Source organism: Lytechinus pictus, chromosome 15 (assembly GCF_037042905.1).
Source record: "Lytechinus pictus isolate F3 Inbred chromosome 15, Lp3.0, whole genome shotgun sequence".
Classification (NCBI taxonomy): Eukaryota; Metazoa; Echinodermata; class Echinoidea; order Temnopleuroida; family Toxopneustidae; genus Lytechinus; species Lytechinus pictus.
Genome location: NC_087259.1, coordinates 821,004 through 841,140, shown reverse-complemented (window position 1 = coordinate 841,140; position 20,137 = coordinate 821,004). Strand labels below are relative to the sequence as shown.

At 37.1% G+C, this 20,137-nt stretch overlaps 1 protein-coding gene across 2 annotated transcripts in view; it reads left to right on the top strand.

Moving 5' to 3' along the window:
• Window positions 1–11,473: 11,473 nt before the first annotated feature.
• LOC129277145 (casein kinase II subunit beta) overlaps window positions 11,474–20,137 on the top strand; it is a 32,045-nt gene continuing 23,381 nt past the window's right edge. Inside the window, exons 1-2 of one of the 2 annotated variants that reach the window (XM_064110440.1) lie at window positions 11,474–11,564; window positions 16,409–16,525. In XM_064110440.1, coding sequence (XP_063966510.1) covers window positions 16,454–16,525 — 72 coding nt within the window. In that variant the 5' untranslated portion in view covers window positions 11,474–11,564; window positions 16,409–16,453. Of the gene's footprint in view, window positions 11,565–13,981; window positions 14,049–16,408; window positions 16,526–20,137 lie in introns of those variants that run through there. The other variant, XM_064110441.1, reaches the window with a different exon arrangement.

Genomic DNA, 20,137 nt, shown 5'->3' with positions numbered 1-20,137 from the left:
TCGGCGGAGCAAATATCGGCGGAGCAATTGTCGTATAATCGGAGCAGATGTCGGCGGAGCAAATATCGGCGGAGCAATTGTCGGCGGAGCAATTTACGGCGGAGCAGATGTCGGCGGAGCACATGTCGGCGGAGCAAATATCGGCGGAGCAAATATCGGCGGAGCAAGTGTCGACGGAGCACATATCGGCGGAGCAAGTGTCGACGGAGCAACTGTCGGCGGAGCAACTGTCCGGAGCAATTGTCGGCGGAGCAGTTGTCGTATTTTGCGTAGCAATTGTCGGCGGAGCAAATGTCGGCGGAGCAATTGTCATGGAACCCTCCTGCCTGCATGTGTGTGGCAGGCTAGTAGCTAGGCATGTTAGGATCGGAGCAAATTTTCAATGGTGCAAACAATCTCACATGATAAACAGTTTTTCCACCAAAATAATCACAAAATCGGCGGGAAATTCTTATAATTATATTATGGATTCTCAGATTAATGATTTGGAGATGTAATCGGAGGAACAAGTTATTGAATTTTCATAGATCTAGTTGTTTCAGCTTTCGTTTTGAGTCTTGGTGTGTACGATGCCGCGATGTTTCATCTAAATTTTAAGTTTGACAATATATTTCACTTTGAAATTTTATTTATTTCTAAAACATTTTACTTTTAAAATTTTTTAAAATACATTAAAAAAACACCAAATAACATGCTTTTTATTAGATGATTGGATTTTTTGTTTGGTTGAAGTTTAAACTTTTTTCCTTTTTCTTTCTTTTCTACCCTATCCTTCCTGCTTGCCCTTTTGTTCCATCTATCTTTATTTCCTTTCTTTCTTTCCTGAACATTTTTTTTCTCTCTCAGTTCATTTTTCTTTCTTTACTTCTTTCTCTTACTTTCCTTCTTTAGCAAATTTCCTTTTTATTTCCTTCATTCTTTCTTTCCTTAAAATTACCTTGGCTTCCTTCTCTCTTCCTCTCCTGTTTCTTTTCGTTCTTTCTTTCCTTCCATTATTTTCTCTTTTTTCGTTCTCTAGCTCCTCCCTTCATTCCCTCCCTCTCTTCCTTTCTTTATTTTTTATTTTTTTTATCTTTTTATCTCTTTTATTCTTTCTTCATCCTTTTATTCTAACTTTCTGTTTTTTCCCTTCATTTTCTTTCCTTCTCAATTCATCTCTTTCCTTTCTCTCCTTCATTCTTTCGTTCACCCTCCCTTCCAATTCTTTATAGTTTTCACACGTCTAACGCTGTGTTTGGGCTTCTTTGTTGATCTTTGTTGTTAATTGTCCCGTATTTCATTTTGTGAAATCTGGTCGCCCTGCTACCCGACTACTAGCAGTCTCGCCTGGATCAAGCGATTCAATACAGCAGCAGTGCTGACTTTGAAAACGTCTATAGAATATAATCATTCACAAAAACACCATTCATATGCAGTCAGTCTTCAAGCCCCTGTGTTAATGAGCAAATGAGCAAGATTTATCCAAGTCCTCTCGTGGCTGAATTCATGTCCCTGCAAAATCTCGTGAATTGTGAGACTTTGTTTCGCAAAGAATTTAACCACTTTCTCCTTGAGTAGAATTGATCATTTTTGTACCATTATGAAAGAGTAAACGTTACTCTTTTATACTGATCATTTCTTTAGAATAAAATATTTTGATAAATAATTGAATTTTAGGCATGAAAAAATGCCTCCAAACAGAATTTTCTTCCTCTTTTTTTCTCTTGCAAATTGTGCAAAATTGTGTATTTTAGGCACAAACATTATTTATATCATCAGAAAGCTCAAACTCTATACTTTCTTACAAGGTCACTCTTGATATGTGGCACCTTTTAGATGGGTCAGCAGCCAGCTTTTTCCACCAAAATGCAAGAAGAGATTTCTGAGTAGCATAAAAGCCAGTGAGTTCTGATTGGTTGAATAGTGTTTTCAAAACAACAGGCGCGGGTAATTTGAAGAGATTACCACATGGTGAGTGTGACCTTGCAGAGGCCCAGTGTGGGAACATTGGAATTTGCGTGGGTGTGTGGTCTCTATGACCAATCAGAGCGCAGTATTGTTTTTAAACTGCTAAACGTACTATGAAAAGTGGGCGTGGCCTATGACGTCAATAAAAAAAATGCTTAAGGGTGCCCAGGTGGTACTCGTCGGATTCTTGAAGTAGACACCCTATATATACTACAACTTCCAGCAAAAATTTGCAGTCATATCCAACTTTACGATTATGTTTGGGTTCTAACACCATCAAATGCGAGGCAAGACCGATTGAGTCTATATTGTACTCTTTTGAAAGGGATGCCAGCGAGCGCATTGTAGTCTGTATCACTATAGTGTGACTAGGTGACAGAGATTGCTTTTTGGTGTCATTTTATCGCAATATCGAGGAATACATCTGGAGTTATTTTCCCTTTATCTAAGCAAGTTAAGACATTAATACTGTCCTGAAGCATATCAATGTTCTCGTTAATATATCTTCTTTCGTGTTCGATGCTGATATTTTGCATTAATTGTTGATATTAATGACAAAACAATGCACATGCAAAAGCATGGAAGGCATACATTCTCACATTTTTCAAAAAATATTAACCGGACTGTCCAGAAAACGATTGCAATCGATTTCTACTATCTAAATAATGATGAAATGCGTATTTAGTTAATATTTTCCGATTGTCTGTGCAAAAATATGAAAATAATTTATTTTCATGAAAAAAAAAATGACCCGGCAGCAACACATTTTCTTGACCACTGATATCATGCCAACATGATGGGACCATCAAACCTTCAGCTGAATAAACTCCCCCAGCCCCCGGTCTAGTTAGCTAATGAGGCTTGCAAATTGCGGAAAGAAAAAGGCCTATCAACGAAAATTGTTGTGTACGAAATAACGAAGCCAAAGTCATCCTGAAGTGGAAAGAAAAAGGATCAGCTAACTGGAACAACTACAATGGATAAAAGTTAGTCAATTCCTAATCCGTTTTCACTCTAAACTTCATTTCAACTTAAACTGAAACACTTGAAAGATATTTCATTCGTGAACTGATTTTTTTACCAATTCCCAAATTTACTCCTATAAGTTGGATTGGTAATTCAAGTTAATGGAATATGTATCGCAGCATGATCACGTTACCGTGGACGTGAATCCTTATGAAGACTTTAAATTCATGTTAAAAGTATGATTAGTTTTTAAAAAAGATCTCAAATTTTGTACCTGTGTAAATGTACAATTGTATAAAGTGGCAAATATATTCTTTTTCTTTTTTTCTTCTTTTTTTATTAATGTGAAGGGAAAAAGTCGATATTTTGTGATTTGATTGTAAAATCTTCATTCTGTACCCCCAGATCGTCCGGGTTTTTCTTTCAGATAATGTATTTAATTACAACCTGAAAATAGTAAACAATATAATATAAAGAAGACACTGATTATGGATCGCTACATTTTATGTTATTAAAAAATTCATTGTTAAAGTATATATCTTTATATCTCCATACATAATGAAGATAATTTGTATGCATGTACCATGATACCTTTCCCCTTTTTTCTCTTTGGTTTATATTGATAAAAATTATATCAGGGCAACTAAACGGATAGCAATTTCGTATTGTAAAAAATGGTTAAGCGTCTAAATTAATTTTAAACAATGCGAAGAGAATAACAAAGAAGAAAGTCAATATTTTACCTATCTCCATTCTGCACCCCCAATCACCTGGGTTGATTGCACTCGGCCGAACGAGGAAACAATTTCATATAAAAGAAAATCCAGTTCATGGATTCATGCTATATTTTATTCTTTCAGACAATTCATTTGAAAACTATATACTTCCATACAGAATGACAATAGGTTTTATGTATTTTTTCATGTATTTTCTTAGCCATGGAGAATACCTACCTATTTTTCTCTCTCTTTTTGCTATTGTAAATCTTCATTCTGAATATATTTCAAATTTGCTCGGTTGTCCTTTCAAATAATGTTTTTGATTACATCCAAAACATACACTTATTAATAAAAAAAGATTATTCAGTTTGCCTGGGGATCGTTTAAGTATATTTTGTGAATCTCAGTTTGAAGCTTAATATATTTCCATACATGCAGAATGAAGATTTTTCTTAAGACATTCATATTGATTAAAATCATATCAAAAAACATGCACGCATTACCAAAATAATGCACTGCTTTTTATTTTTGTTAATTTACTTTCGTAGCCATAGATATATATTCTGGACGATTTTCATTCTTCAAGTCTTCTTGAGAGATTATCTATTGTTCTATAAACAATTATTGTTCTCTATCTTCCACAATGATATTCAGATTCAAACATCGTTCTATGCTTTTTTTACGGCAAATTAGATAGTTAACTCCTTCTCATCATTGTACTGTACTGAAGGGGGACCAGGAATGGATTTCTGTATAGCACGAGCTTCATACTGAAAGTATCCAATTTCGGGATGAGATTTAAAGACAAATTAATTTTTGTTATTGCTCTTAAATGCGTTCACCTGATTAAAACCACCCAATCAAAAGTAGGCCTATACGAATTGAACTTCTTGGCTCCTTTTCAGCCTCTCCGAAATATGAGGTGAATTTATGAATGTATTGGTTTTTTTTTAAATGACGTTGCTGTTTTCTTTATATCTTTATCCCTATCCTCATCGGACCTCGAAATTAGTATTGACCTTTTTCAAAACCCTGCACAAAAATCTTAGGAATTCCTGTTGAACTATTAAAAAAAAAATCCATCCATACTAACTAGTGGCAATGGAATACTTATGACATGTGATTTGTTAATTTCCTGATGATAAAACAAATGCTTAAGATTTTTCGAGCATTCCAATTTGTTGTAACACCAATAACCTTAAAAGTAAATTTGATTTCTTTATGCTTGTTAAACACATATTATTTAGAGATTGCAAATGAGTTACCAAGTCAAAAATACAAGTTTTGTGATATAGGGAATTGGCTTTAAAAGGGTAATGAATCTGGCTTTATTTGGTGTGTGAATTATTTTTCTTCTCAAATTGCATATAGTCTCAGTCTGGTTTATTCAGAATCTGAATAGGGACGTGTGTCTTTATGGTATATGCATTAAACACCACTCTTTAATATACTCTTGTCACCTGATGTGGCTTGATAAGCACCTATTACTGTTTTATTGTAATGCTGAATTTTGGTATTGAAACGGGTTTTATTTTTGGCGCGAGAATTCTTTTTTCCTAATTACAATCAAATCTATTATGTATTGTTTAATCAGATCAATTCCTGAAAAGAGACTTTTTCTTTATATGCATTCAACATCACTCTTTAAAATGTACTCTTGTCACCTGATAATGGTTTGATAAACACCTATGTCTTTATTGTAATGTTAATGAGTTAAGAAAATTCCAACAGTTAATTAAGAATACTGATTTCAAATACTATACTAATTACAATTTTTGCACCTATTATTCAGATTATCCAAATGAGTAAAGGCCACCGCACACCTTACGACCCGACTGGTCGGCTACTGGCTTGCGACTGAGAGAGGGGAGATGAATCGCAAGGTAGTCATAAGCCACGACACCGCACACCTTGCGATCCGATTTGCGACTCACGCATGCGCTTTTTGCTTTTTGGCATAACAACAAAGAGAATGCGTTTACTACTGCGTATGCGCGTTGTTTATCATATACGCGTCGTGCAACTCTGCTGTCTGATTGGCTGGAATTTGGATTGAGCTTGCGATCCAGTCATAAGGATTCGACATGTCAAATCCTTCCGATTTTCCTTGCGACTTGTCTCTGACCGGTCTGCGACTCTGAAGCTGACATGCGCTGTGACGTCACATCTCCCCTCACCCAGTCGCAAGCCAGTCGGCGACTGGTCGGGTCGTAAGGTGTGCGGTGGCCTTTATACCTCGGTCACATTTGCTCTACGGCGGCCATACGGCGAGTCAAAAACAGCCGTTTTAACATTTTGTGTACCAGCTACATATAGGTGCATGGTTTGAATACAAATTTATAAAACGGCTGTTTTCGACTCGCCGTACGGCCGCCGTAGAGCAAATGTGACCGAGTGTTTTATTTGGCCCGTGAATTCTTTTTCCGAATTGCGCAGAATAATCTATTGAATAGGGACGTGTGGCTTTATTTGCATTCAACGCCACTCTTTAACGTACTCTTGTCACCTGATATGGCTTGATAAGCACCTACTACTTTGTTATGGTATGGAACGAATAAAAGAAATGCCAACTAGTAACTTAGAATAAATCCATTACATAATTCCTTTTTTAAACTCGGTTTGGAGAGGATACTGTAAAGTAAATGAGTTTAAAATAATATCCGTTTTGTGATAGAAAATTTCTTTGGAATCGAATCATTTTCACCACCCGCAAAAATTTTCACAATTTCTTGCAATCAAACTGCTCTGTATCGCTTAGAATAATCTACTAGTATTTGAATAGAAAGCTATAGGCACCTGTAACTTATGTATTTACTAAGTTCAAAGTCGTAATCTTGAATTTCATCTATGTAATACGTGTCGATAACCTTTAAAGAGGTCTCGTACAAATCTGTGAACTCCAGGAAAGGGGATGAACTTGCGCAGACCCACAATCGAGCATTCTTATCTTACAAGTCCTCACAAACTCATATTGTTTCTTTTCTTTACAAACGCTTTTTTTCTTCTTGCTCCCAAAATTGCCTGTCTTAGAATTTTTAAAAGTCTTCTTCAATGACATTGCTCTTTCCCTTTTTACTCTATTTTGTTTTCTTTAGTTTACTCTTATTTTTCGCTGCAGGTATTGCTTTATCCCTACGGCAATGCATTGACCAACAGAGCCTTTGGTACATGTATACATCATTGTCACCTCTCTTGACGATCCTGTCAGCGGCGTAACAGGGGTCGGTGGCCAGGGGGGGGGGGGGCAAGAGCCAAAAATTTCCCGGTCATATCATGGAACAGGCAATGGCGTCATAAGGCAAAAATTTTGAGGGGGCGATATGGCGTATCGGGCAAATATATATATATATATAAGCGAGCGAGCAAACATTTTTGATATTTTTATTGCAAAAATCCAATTTTTAAAAGATTTTGACATAATGTTAAAAGATGATATCATATTCACCCTCCTCTCTCTCCTTTTTTCTCTCTTTTTTGTACGCCACGGTGAACATGATTTTTGTTATGATTGTGAGCATCAGGGCGAAGCTCTATATGCTCGAGGGGGGCGAGTATGGCGCTTGTGGCAAGAAGTAGCTTAATATAGGTCCCGAGCGAGCTAACATGAAGATAGATTTTAACGTGATATTCAGAAAAATATGATACACTTTCCTTTCTTTCCTCATTTTTTTTTGGTTTGGTTGTAGAACTGTTGGGGGCCATGGTCCAAACTCATCCATATAACAGTACGGTGCTTTATGGGTGGGGTCCAGGGCAGAGCCCCGGAACCTCTTGATATCAAAGCTATTTTAAACCTTACAGATGGCCACTTATTTAAATCAAATTGCGTGTATATTTATATAGCTTTAACACAACACATACATTCAATGCAGTTGTGTATCGTAATCATCCAAATATTAGGGGCACACCATAGCAAATGTGGGAAAATTTGTAAAAAGTTGCAAGCGAGCGAAGCGAGCCAGAAAAAAATGGCCTGTTAAAATGAAATTCTAATTATGTGATAGATTTTTACATCATTATAGCAAATATCATGTCATATATTTTTTTCATTCATCTCATTTCGCTGCCTCCTTTATTTTCTTTTATTTCCCCTTGGCTGTGGAACCACCCCCGGTACGCAAGTGCTTCAATGTAAAGCTTAATGCAGGAAGGGTCCATATATGGGCCCGTTATAGAACCCATTAAAGGTTACAGATGAAGAGCCCCCACTGCACGGGGTCTTGAGTCTTGGACAGAGCCTTTGGAGATTTAGCAAGTTTATGATAGACTTTCATACGACATTATGCTATATACCATTCATTTTTCTTCCCGCTCGTTATCTCAATCCTCGGCAGCCCGGTAGTGTACGTTATCTTGTCCCTATTCTTTATTTTCCAATTTAGATTTTGGCTAATTCCATTCTGCCTTTATTTCCCGCTTTTGTTTGCCTTTTTGTCATCTTTAATTTATTTCCCTGTCTTACTAATCATGCTAATGTATTTGTATATCGGGGCGAATTGTTTTTTCTCACTTGTTCTTTTTTCCTTCCTTTTCCCGTTATCTTTCCGTTTTCCCTTTTTCATGTTTTTTCTTAGTTTTCTTTTCCCTTTCCCTTTCCTCCTTTCCTTTTCCTTCCCCTTTCTTTCTCCCTCCTTTTTTTCTTTTTCCCGTTTTTCTTTTATTTTCCCGGTGAAATCCGCCAGGGGGGGGGGGGGGGGGCAACTTGTCATAATTTACTTACCCACTTGCCAATTTGAAATCTACATATAAAGTCTCAGGGATCTTAATTTTAAAGCAGCCATAACTTTATTTTTGCTTGTCCGATTTCTTTCAAACTTTCACCATTCTCTCTATTTTTATAATCCTTGTCATTAACCGAACATTTCATAACCAAGGCTGGATTCCCCTTTAACATTGAATATGAATCTTTACCCAAAATGAATATTTGTGCCAACTTTTATGAGCACGGGCTGAAAACTGAGAAGTAGTTTAATCTACAATGTGGTAAACATGGCAACACACTGTCTGACAAATGCAAAAAAAAAGAAGGTTCTTGCAAATCTTTACCCCAAGGCCAATGTGTGAGCAAATTTCATGAGAATTAATTGGTTCAAAACTGACGAAGTTCAAATCGCAAGGTTTTTACCAACTTTTTGCCATATAATGTGTTGTTACCATGGCAACAAGATTTCTGAAAGACACAAAAAATGTGTCTTAGACATCTTCACCTCAAGACCAATGTGTGTACCAAATTTCATGAGAATCGGTTGAAAACAGAGGAAGTATAGTTCTAACTGCAAGATTTTTTTACCTTATTTTATCATAATACACTGTTACCATGGCAACACAATTTCCAACACATGCAAAAAATGTGTCTTGTATACGTCTTTACCCCAAGACCAAAATATGTACATACACAGCACCAACATTTAACCCCCTCCACCACCCTAAGCTTCAGCTTGTTTATGCATCTGCATTCAGACACTTGGTGCATTGATATGTCAATTCACCACCTCATTATTTGCGCTATGATTACAATGATATTTCTTAAAGAATTATTTTTGTCTGCTTCAATATACAGTGCATATATCTCTTCCCCCTCTTTTCTCCTCTGTTTAGTTGGACCTTACCTCCAGAACAGTTATATTAAGGCTGCGTTTATGCGACCTCAAGTCAGAATCATGATTTGAATCATGATCTGAATCATGATTCAAAACACAAACATGAATCACAATATCACAGAATCAGCGTTTAGACGACCTTCATTCCAATGCTGTTTCTCCTCAGATTCGGGCCAATCCAGTGCGCATCACACTAGTGCGCAGTTTGACAGAGGAAGTTTTTCGCACGTGTTTCGGCTCTCGAAAAATCTTTTGCTTCCAGAATTCAGTCTATACCTCATTTTGTTTATTTCTATCATATACTTTATAGGTTCCATATGCTTCTATTCATCTTGTTAGTTTTTCCAAAATGGTGTTCGGAAGTGAATTTCAGCGTAGATCCAATTAATGTTGATACTGTATACTCAACAACAATTGAGATCATTGTCTGTCCAGTTAATTCATTTTCTAGAACTTGAAGTTGAAGACATGACCAAAAAATGAAAAGTAGTGGACGATGCGATGACCAACACAGAACTTGAACATGACAAGAAATGCATGCGTAGTACATAATCATACAATGAGCATATAAGAGCGCCTTGAGCTTGGCAAGAGTCAAATCGAAAGTAGCCCGACACAACAGTGAGGTCATAGAATCATGATTGTAATCACGATATCGTTTATTCGAACATTTTCGTACGTGATTCTGCAGAAACGTCTTTCCAAATGCCCCTTTTTTCGTGTTTCATGTTTGTGATTCTAATCATGATTATATTCAATTTCGACTAAACGCAATCGTGATTCTGCAGAATCATGATTTGAATCATGATTCAGATCATGATTCTAGGGTAAAAAAAGTGGCGGATAAACGCATCCTAAATTAATTTTTGCCATTACACTTTTCCTGTAATTTGATATGCTTGCCATATTACTTAAATAATTACATGTACTTTGTATATTTCATTCTATGATGTGCATCCAACAATTGTGTTTGCTTTATTGTAATTTGATTCAATTATCTGTCAGTAAGGATTTAGTATATAGTTAAATCTTTTTTCTTTTTTTTCAATTAATATTTCAGAATAATGCTCAAAAGTAGTACAGGCTGATCCTTTATATCCATTTGGTACAGTTGATTTTTTTAAATTCCTCTTTAGCAAAACTGCTGGGGCACATAAAAACCTAAGAATCTCGATATCATTACTATATTTTTTTAATTATTATTATTACTACGCAGTTCTTAATTTCTCTACTTTTTCTTCATCAAAGGAGGCGAGTTTCCTGTAATTTTACTATTTGTTGTCTCTATGATTGTTATGTATTAGGTGCTGGAGCCTGGCGAGTAGGCCTACGTCATTAATAGGAATGTGGAGGCATGCTAGCTCTTGCTGTTGTCTAGGGTATTCCTCCTTATTACATTTCATTGTTGCTTTTCGGGCTCTGGTACCTCACACAAATTTAAGTTATTTTTGTGTTTTTTATGTTAAGCATTACACACATTCCTTAATCAGTCCGGCATGGGTATTCAAATTCTTCCCAATACCCCTCTTTATTTCTTTTATCTTGCCTGGCGTTACATACTTTTTAAAATGATGTTGTCAATGTGTTTTATTTGAATTTTAATAATGTGCAATTTTATATATTGAATGTGCAATACTCTCTCAACGGTTTTTCCATGAGGGCTCGCATGCCTCTGGGCAATAAATAGTACTGAATTTTACTTTTGCGAGCCCTGGCCCATGGAAAAACCGTTTTCTTACTCTTTTCTTCTTCTCTTTCATTTCTACTTTATCCATATTTCATTATTCAATTTCAAATTGTATTTATGTAACTACATTGTACAATTTTTGTATGTTTTTTATGGCCAAATAAATAATAATAATAATAACAAACAGAATATTTAAACATAATATCTGTTAAAAAAAGGTTTGAATTTTAGAACTAAGCGGATGCAAAATAATGCACTGCTATTGAGTTTTACACTGACACTAGTCTTTATATTAGAACACTTTAAACTCATAAATTCTGACATTTTCACCCATATTTTTCACTAAACAGTTCCTGCAGCCAGATTTTTTGGAGCATACTCTATTTTTAATTCTTATCCATAAACAAAGGTCTGGAGAAAAAACATGCTTTTGTCTACCATGTCATTTGGCCCCGTGGGAGCAAATAAGAGCATATTACTAGTATATACTTCCGGATATATTACCGGTATGCATGCAGCATATGATCGATCGATCGCGCGCGCGCGCGCGCAGCGCAGAAACAGATATAAATGCAAGACGTTTGCTGCATGGCGGATGTATCGCTACTCTCCCATCAAGGAATTCATTATTTATAAAGGTTAAAGGTACGGCATGTTAACAAGTTTATTGAGATTGACACTGGTTCTACATGTAGCCCATTATTATTAATGAAGTTGTGAAGTAAAGACCGGAAAATCTTCCGGAGAAATCCTTCATTTCCGTACCTGATCATGCTGATGTGATGTGATGTGATACCGTAACTCATATTTTTGGACAGTGCTTAGCCTTAACGTACGCGGTACGGTACCGGTTCGTACGGTACGGTACGGTAGTCGGTACCTCTCTCTAATACATAGTACCGGTACGGTAGGTGATCCAAGCCAGGAGGCTTAAGTTCTAGAGAGTAAAAATCATTTACTGACGTAGGCTTACTCTCAATGAAGCCAGGTTCTCATTCACCTACACGAAGGACCCCAAAACCTAAAACTTTTACCCCCGAGATTTCTACTTTCCTTCTAGTTCTAATAGTACCGTAATAGGGCCTACTATAGTATAGGCCTACTTAGTAATGCCAATGGATCTAGCCCTAAGGCTAAATCATGATGTACCGTAGCCGTAGGCGTAGGCCTTTACTGCGGCAGCCCGAAAACGTAGGACGTCGTGTCGAGGTTCCCGGGGCAACGTAGGCCTATGCCTGTGCCTGTGGCAGTGAGTCCAAACAGTAGAGGCGCACGGCCAATATGGGAGACTCTCCAATACTAAAAATAGGGGAGACAATCTCCCACATTGACATTGGAGACTTGCTTTGCAAAAGGACAAAAGAAACAACACCAACAAAAGCATGATTTTTTCCACCCAAAATTTTGTGTCACTGAGGTCAGAAGCCCATTTGTTTTGTGTGTGATTGACAACAAAAATCCTTATCAAAACAAAATTAGACGGTGAAATTTTAAAGTAGACGGTGAAAAGGAGTAATTTTTTATGAGGAATCTGCAACACACCAGTGTGTTGGCTCAGTTGGTAGAGCGTCCGTCTCACAACCGGGAGGTCGAGGGTTCAAACCCTGGCCGCGTCAGACCAAAAGACGTAAAAAGATGGGAGTTGCTGCTACCCTGTTTGGCGTTCAACGAGTAAAGGGAAAGAGCCTCGTCGATCTGGCGCTGCACAGCGGCTGCCGGGCCCACGATCAATTGGGCAAAGCAAATTTTCAGAGCATTTCATGTCATGTCTATTTTCGAACAATAAATTATGGATTTTCATTTCATTTCATTTTTTTTCTTATCACATTTTTATTTGCCGCCAAGGTAATCCTTTTGGAGCAAATGTAAACAAAGGAAATTGGTCTCCAAAACTGGAGACTGTCTCTGAAATTGGATACCCAAATTCTTTACAAAAGTCTCTGATATTGGAGATAATCTCCCACATTAGAGACAGTCTCCAATATTGGCTGTGCGCCTCTACTGCCAAACTTCGCGCGTGTCCATACTTCGCGGACGGTCATTATCTAAAAAACTAGCCAATATCCTTAAAATCTGACGTAATCAACGTGAAAAGCGACCTAAAATTACCCTTTGGTGTAAGTTTCTTTAGGATGAGTTCAGTATTCATGAAAATATTGGCAAAAGATCGGCAAATTTGTCACCGTTAGCGCCCACTTTGAAGAAATCTGATATTCTCAACAAGCATCACGATATCACCATTTTGCAAGCAGAAATCATCAAAAATGTGAGTTAAATGTGGTACTAACCGATTCTATAGCATTTTGCCATCAATCTGATATAAATATTTCACTTTTTGAGCTTGAGTTTTTGTTTAAATGTCCACAAAGACTTTGGTCCACGAAATTAGGTCACACTTTTTCTGAACGGTTTTCCAGCACAGCGCGCATTCGCCGATCGGAATAGAATTTTGAGATCGCGATACCGGCGAATCCCCTTGACCTACTTTACATTTTCATCCATGATTTTATCTTGCCGTCAATGTGGTTACTATTTCTTGAATTGGTTTTGTATAAATTATGAATATTTTGTGAAAACATTTAAGCCTGATGAATATTTTTGAAAAGTGCGCGAAGTATAAGTTTGGACACCCCATCATACATAGGATAAAAACTTCATTTCCGACATTTCTACGCTTGTTATTTTTAAACAAGAATCCATCAAAAAAATGAGAAAAATATTGTGAAAAGACGGAAGAGACTTGCGTAATGTTGGCGAAGAACAATAGGAAACAAGATGGCGGCGTAAACATCGGGCAAGTCTCTTCCGTCTTTTCACAATATTTTTCTCATTTTTTTGATGAATTCTTGTTTAAAAATAAAGAGAGCGTAGAAATGTCGGAAATGAAGTTTTTATCCCATGTACATGATTTAGGGCTAGATCTTTTATTTTTTTTAGAAGGAAAGTAGAAATCTCGGGGGTGAAAGTTTCAGGTTTTGGGGTCCTTCGTGTAGGTGAATGAGAAGGAAGACCTGGCTTCATTGAGAGTAAGCCTACGTTAGTAAATGATTTTTACTCTCTAGAAGCCTCCTGGCTAGGTGATCCCTCCATTGGAGATTCTCAGAGACAAATAGATCAATTCCCAGTCCGGTAAGTTAGAGATTCAACATCAAGTTGGAGCGGTGGTCATGAATTTTATGTACATTCGTACTGCAGCTGCACTGCACTGGCAGTGCATGTGCAGAATATCGAACCGGTCTAGTCATCATGTATTGTAATACCGGACAGTCATGGACAGTAGTACCGTAATCATGTCAGTGCTCGGCCTCGGACAGGTAAAGGTTTTTGATGACTTCGTAGTCTCCTTGAACCTTGAAGAAGTATGATGGGGTGACCATAATTTGCGCACATTTTAGAAATCATCATGAAGTTGATTTTCATTCAAAAATTTCTCACAGCTCACACAAAATTAATCAAAATCATGAATACCAAACGGAAGGCAAGATCCTAAAGTCAAATTTGCTTGACGGAATTATAAAGTAGGACAAGGGTTTCGCTGGTATTGTGATTTCACAATTCCACGGCGATCGACTAGTGTGCGCTTGGCTGTAAAAGTGTCATAAAAAGTGTGACCTTAATTTGTGCACAATCATTTTGCAAGGCTTTAGAAAAGAAATCAAGCAGACAAAGGTAACATAATTGTATCAGATGGAGGTTAAAATGCCATAAATTCGGTTGGTATCACATTTTACTTACTTATTTGGAGACTTCGCTTGCAAACTGGCGAATTCTTGATGCTTGTCAAGAAGGTCGGATTTTCTTGGAGCGGACGCAAAAGGTAATAAAATTTGCCGAAGTTTTGCAAATATTTACATTAATCTTACCTTCAAGAAAATTAATATACGGTACTGGGTAATTTTAAGTCGCTGTTTCTGTTGGTGATATCATTTTTTTCAAAATATTAATTAGATATTGAGGTATTTGCCCGTGCGCAAAATTAGTTAACGCGCGAATTAAGGTCACACTACCATACTCTCCCAAAAAGCGTACACGCTGTCCTGGAGATGATCAATAAATTTACCTTGCCAAGTGCTAAAGAATATTCTTGCATTGATTTCAATGCTTATTTCATGGCCTGCCGACGTCGGCGATTATCAACAAGACTAGCGATAAAGACGATAACACTAACAGCCCATATTGGTGGTGTCATATTGATGCAAGGCTACTGAACTACTCAGTACTCTTCTTCTATTTACTCCAGTGTACAGTGTATACACTTGGCTAAAATGTATTCCCCCCCCCCCCAAATGCTTTACTTCAAATTGTGGCATTTGCTCCGGCGAAATTTGCTCAGCTATTAATTCCACACACCACTCAAATGACCAACTTCATCCCTGGATTCAAAGGGGAATCCAGCCTTGGCCTTTAAATGTCATGTTGGAAAGGAGAAAAATAGATTAAACAGAATGGTGAAAGTTTGAAAGAAATTGGACAAGCAATAAAAAGTTACAGCTGTTAGTATGGCCTTAGACCAAAAGCTTCAGTCTCTGTATTTTGGTTGTTCCGTTGAACTGCGTTGGCTCCACTCACCAATACATAGATTAAAGAGTTGTTGGCCCGTACGTACAGCCAACGTATTAGCAGTAACGTTAGATCACTCATTCAATGAACAAGGTTATGATATAACCTTGTTCTCAGTTATATCTCCATGTGTGGCAAAATAAGGTTGACAATGTTTGGATTATTTTCTCTTTTTATTTGGGACAAATGCTTGATTTTTTTACACTGACAGTTTCCATTACACCTATTCGTCATACAACTTGGCCCTTAAGTAAATTTGATGATTTAAATTATTTTTTTCTTAATTAAAAATAGCGATAAAAAAATGAAAATTTTCTTGCCATATTATTTTCCACCAATAGAGGGCGTACACAAAAATATGCCCAAAATTCAAGTTTTTGAGCGCTCTAGTGAATACAAAAATTATTCCCAAGTTACTAAAGAAAAATAAATTGCAATTGTATGGAAATTAGTAATTTATATTAACGTATATTTTCTTAGAACTTGTATAGTATCAAAAGAAAGATTAGAGTCTAACGAAAATAGTGGGCCTTCGTTCAAGATAATATAATGTCATTTAAAAAAAATAAAAATAAAAATCTAGACAAAACCCGGTCGCCCGAGTTGGTGACCTGATTACACATGCAGGCTCGCACTAACACACTACCGTCAGTGAATGGGGATTATAGTAAAATGTCATAAATTGTTAAATAAATACCCAGAAACGACGGTTATTCCTGTCTAGTATGGCCTATGCCAGGAAAGTTGTCCCTTCCCACTATAGGGAATAGGGATCTCATTTTCTAAACATCTATGACTTTCTTGTTGGTTGTCAAATTTCTTTCAAACTTTCAATATTCTGTTTTACATATTTTGTCCTCAGTATTTATGACCAAGATTTAATTCCCCTTTAATAATGCATCTTTATTGACCTAAACATTATTTTGCAGGATTTAAAAGAAATAGAGGATTACATTTACAAGGAATCAGAAAAGATGAGTAGCTCTGAGGAAGTATCATGGATTTCATGGTTCTGTGGACTTAGGGGCAATGAATTTTTCTGTGAGGTGAGTCAGTAAACCCAAAAGTCTCTTAAGTAAGGGTCTTTTCACATGTGAATCTTGAATCATCATTGTAATGATGATTGCAATTCGTCTATAGAATCATCAGACCTTCCACACGCTGACTCGAAAACTTTGATTTGAATTCGAATTCCTGAGCGAAGGCGGTATGTGCCCTTAGTGACTTTTCAATCAAAGCACTGCATGGCAAATACAAACTACAATGAGTGCATGACAATTGTATTATCTATGGAAGTGCTTGATAGGACACGTAAGCTCCGCCTCCAATAGATGTTTTTGAGGTCAAGCCTTTCACACACAAAATTTGTATCATAATTTGAGTGAAACTTAACTAGAATTCACCTCCGGAGTAGAATTTGAATTCATGACTGTGATTAGCATTTGTGATTATAGTTTCGTTTCACACGTGCTAAAAATTTGTCATTAGCCTTATTTTTTACTGGAATCATTCAAATTACGAATTTTTTACCTTGTGAAAGGGCGGTTAGTCTCCATGAATTTTTAGAGAGTTTACCTGCTGTCATGTGATGTGTTCTACAGCATCTTGTTTATTTAATGTGTACATTTACATGTTTTTTTTTTTTTTACCCATGTTCAGGTATTTTATGCCCAAATGCATTGTTGCATACAATGTACACCTCAATGATACTATCTTATGCATTGTTCACACAGAGCTGAGTTTGGTGTACAAGTCCCTGCAAACTGGGGGGGGGGGGGGGGGGAATTGTATATTTTCAGGATTAAAAAAAAAAAGATTAAATAGATCACAGTATGAGTATAGAATTTGTGTACAAAAAAAATTGACAATTCCTTTTGCCCATTTAACACTTGCGCTGGTCAAAAATTGTATCTGCCACTGTATCAACAACGAAATAGAATCCATTCTAATCGGATCTATGCGGGTGCACAAAATATTTTGACAAACACATTTAACATGAATACATCCTCACCTTTCACATTATTAGCATTATTCTACGGTCAAAGGAAATTTCATCGATAATTTGGGGTTTTTTGGACATCGTTATCAGCAGTCAACGACTTCCGCCTTTCCGCCATTTTGGATTTTAAGACCTCGATATCTTCGAACGTAGAGGGCAGCAACACACGACCGTGTTGTTCGAACGATGTGTGCATATGAAGCCCAACCCGGCGCCCGTGCGGCCGGCCGGGTACGGGCGTGGGGTACGATTGAGTGTGATGATATAGAGTGCAGTCACGATGTGTGAATTGTCATGATTGTAGCGAAGTGAGATCGTGTTTTCTGGGGTTTTGTGGCCATTTCATATTCATATTTTGGAGTAATTTTTTGCTGTTCTGTGTATTTTGAGGAAAAATATGTTTTCCGTGATTTTCCGTTTGAAATGCCACTTTCCGTTTCAATAGGCCCTTTCCGTGAATTCCGTCCGTTTTCCGCGATCACGGAAAATCACTGTCCCTAGAGTCACGAAGAGTTATCAACGAGTATTACAGAGTAGGCCTGGGAGTAAACATCGATTGATCTAATGGTTTGAATGGCTTGCTGCAGATCGCTATTCGATTAGCAGAATTTACACTGTTCGAATGTTTGGCAGATCCTGATTAGACACTTGGGATCACTCGAATACTCAAGTAATAGTAACAAGATAACAATAATAATAATTGTTTTTAAATTCTTGATACAGGTTTAAAAATGATGTCATCGAGGTAATTTGTAAAAAAATGAACAATGATTTATCACATTCATAGTTATAAAACACATACCTGAAAGAGCTCCGAAAATTGTAATCCCACCCACCTTGCCCTCGATACACAATGTATGTTGTCTGCTGCGTGCTTGAAGTACACACACAAGTAGCTCACTTGAGCTGATATGTGATTGGACCTTCGACGGCCTATGAAACCTTTTGGGAGACAGAAGAAGAAGCCACATGCTTCCCATTATCAGAAAAGGTCATGAAACTTCAGAAACAAATTGACCCCTCCCCATCTCGGCGTGTGAGAGAAAGAGAGAAAGAAAGATAGGGGGTGGGATCGGAGTCAGGAGAATTTCCTTTCATGTTTCAAAACAAAGCTTCCCTCTCCCTTAAACATTCCACACATACTGTCACCTAAGCACAAGTCCTCGACTTGTATTCCAAAATAGACCCTGTTATAGGTTCAAATGATAAAGATTTGTAATTTTGAAAGATATTTCAAATGAAAAAATAGTTTGCAAAATATTTTTTTGAAATATACCCATGTACAGTGCCACAAGTGGGGGTGGGGGCATGGTGTGGGCACGAGATGAAATTTTTCAAGTTAAGTGAAAGGCACACCTGCGTGTCTGTCTCAAAGAATACACTCTAGCTGAGTGGGAGTCCTGAGGTCCTGAAGAAGGAATATCTGGATGTGCGAGCGACGCCCTCGAAACACCTGTCAGCCCAACGGCAACTATTTCACCAGCTGTCGAGAATGAGAATGAATCAGAGAAGGACGCACTTCTCACCTTAGCGTCAATGGCAAATGGGTGCCAAGATTGCTGTTGATCTTTCTGATGGTAAGAGCAAATTCATTGTTATATTTTGTCACTTCAGAACAGCTAGAAACATTGATAACTATGCAAAACAATGATAAATAAATGAATGATTAATATAAATGAGAGTTAAAACTTAAAAAGATCAAAGATCTAGACCTACAACGTATAGGCGTATATCATTATCGATATAAAGTAGGGTTCTTGAAATTGATTTCTCATCCTTCATTTCTTTGTATCTGTCCCTCCTGAAATTCTAGTTTGAGAGTTATTTCTGATGAGGGAAATTCGTAGAATAGTGAGATGAATATCTCAGTTTGAAGGCAGTACCCTAAATGTACATTCTCAGTATTTTTTATTAGTTCATGTAAGATGAATTTATATGTTCTCCTTTTATGGTCTACATTTCGATTATTGACATCCCATTTTATGTAAATACAATATTAGTTTTAGGGTTATTATACTATATATGTGTAGGCCCTATATTGTTTATTGGGTCAATCCATGTCAAATCAACCAATGCTTGTCACCTGACCCTCTTCGATTTTCTTTAAACTCGCACCAAATGTTGCCCAAAATGTCTGACGGAAAAATCTGAAATATTTTGCCCCAAGGTCAAATGGTTGCTAAGATACGGCCTCCCATAGCAACCAATGCGCACTCAAAGAAATTATTTTAAATAAAATTGCCTATTTTTTATTGACTACTGCAGCAAAGTTTTATTGGTTACAGTCTTCATTTCAAGTAAATTGGAAGAACTTTTTTGTCTAAACATGCAGAGTATACTATAGCGCGGACCTGTCGACCGGATTTCGCACACGAAGTCACTGAAAGTGGTGATAAGCGTCCATGTCAATGTTTTCAGAAGCATGTTTGGAGGCTCATAAATCCAAAATTCAATTAGCTTAGAACCAAATATTATGCACATTTATAGACTTTCATAGACTCAACAGAATTACAAAATATTGACCCAAGAGTGTCCGTCGTTTTCTTGTAGGGCGCCCTCAAAGTTGGATTTTTTTCAAAAGATTTCAAGGTCTAGGATCACCTCCCGTCCCATCGAGGAGGGGGACCGTTTTCTGTGTTCTGATAGACATTTACCCATA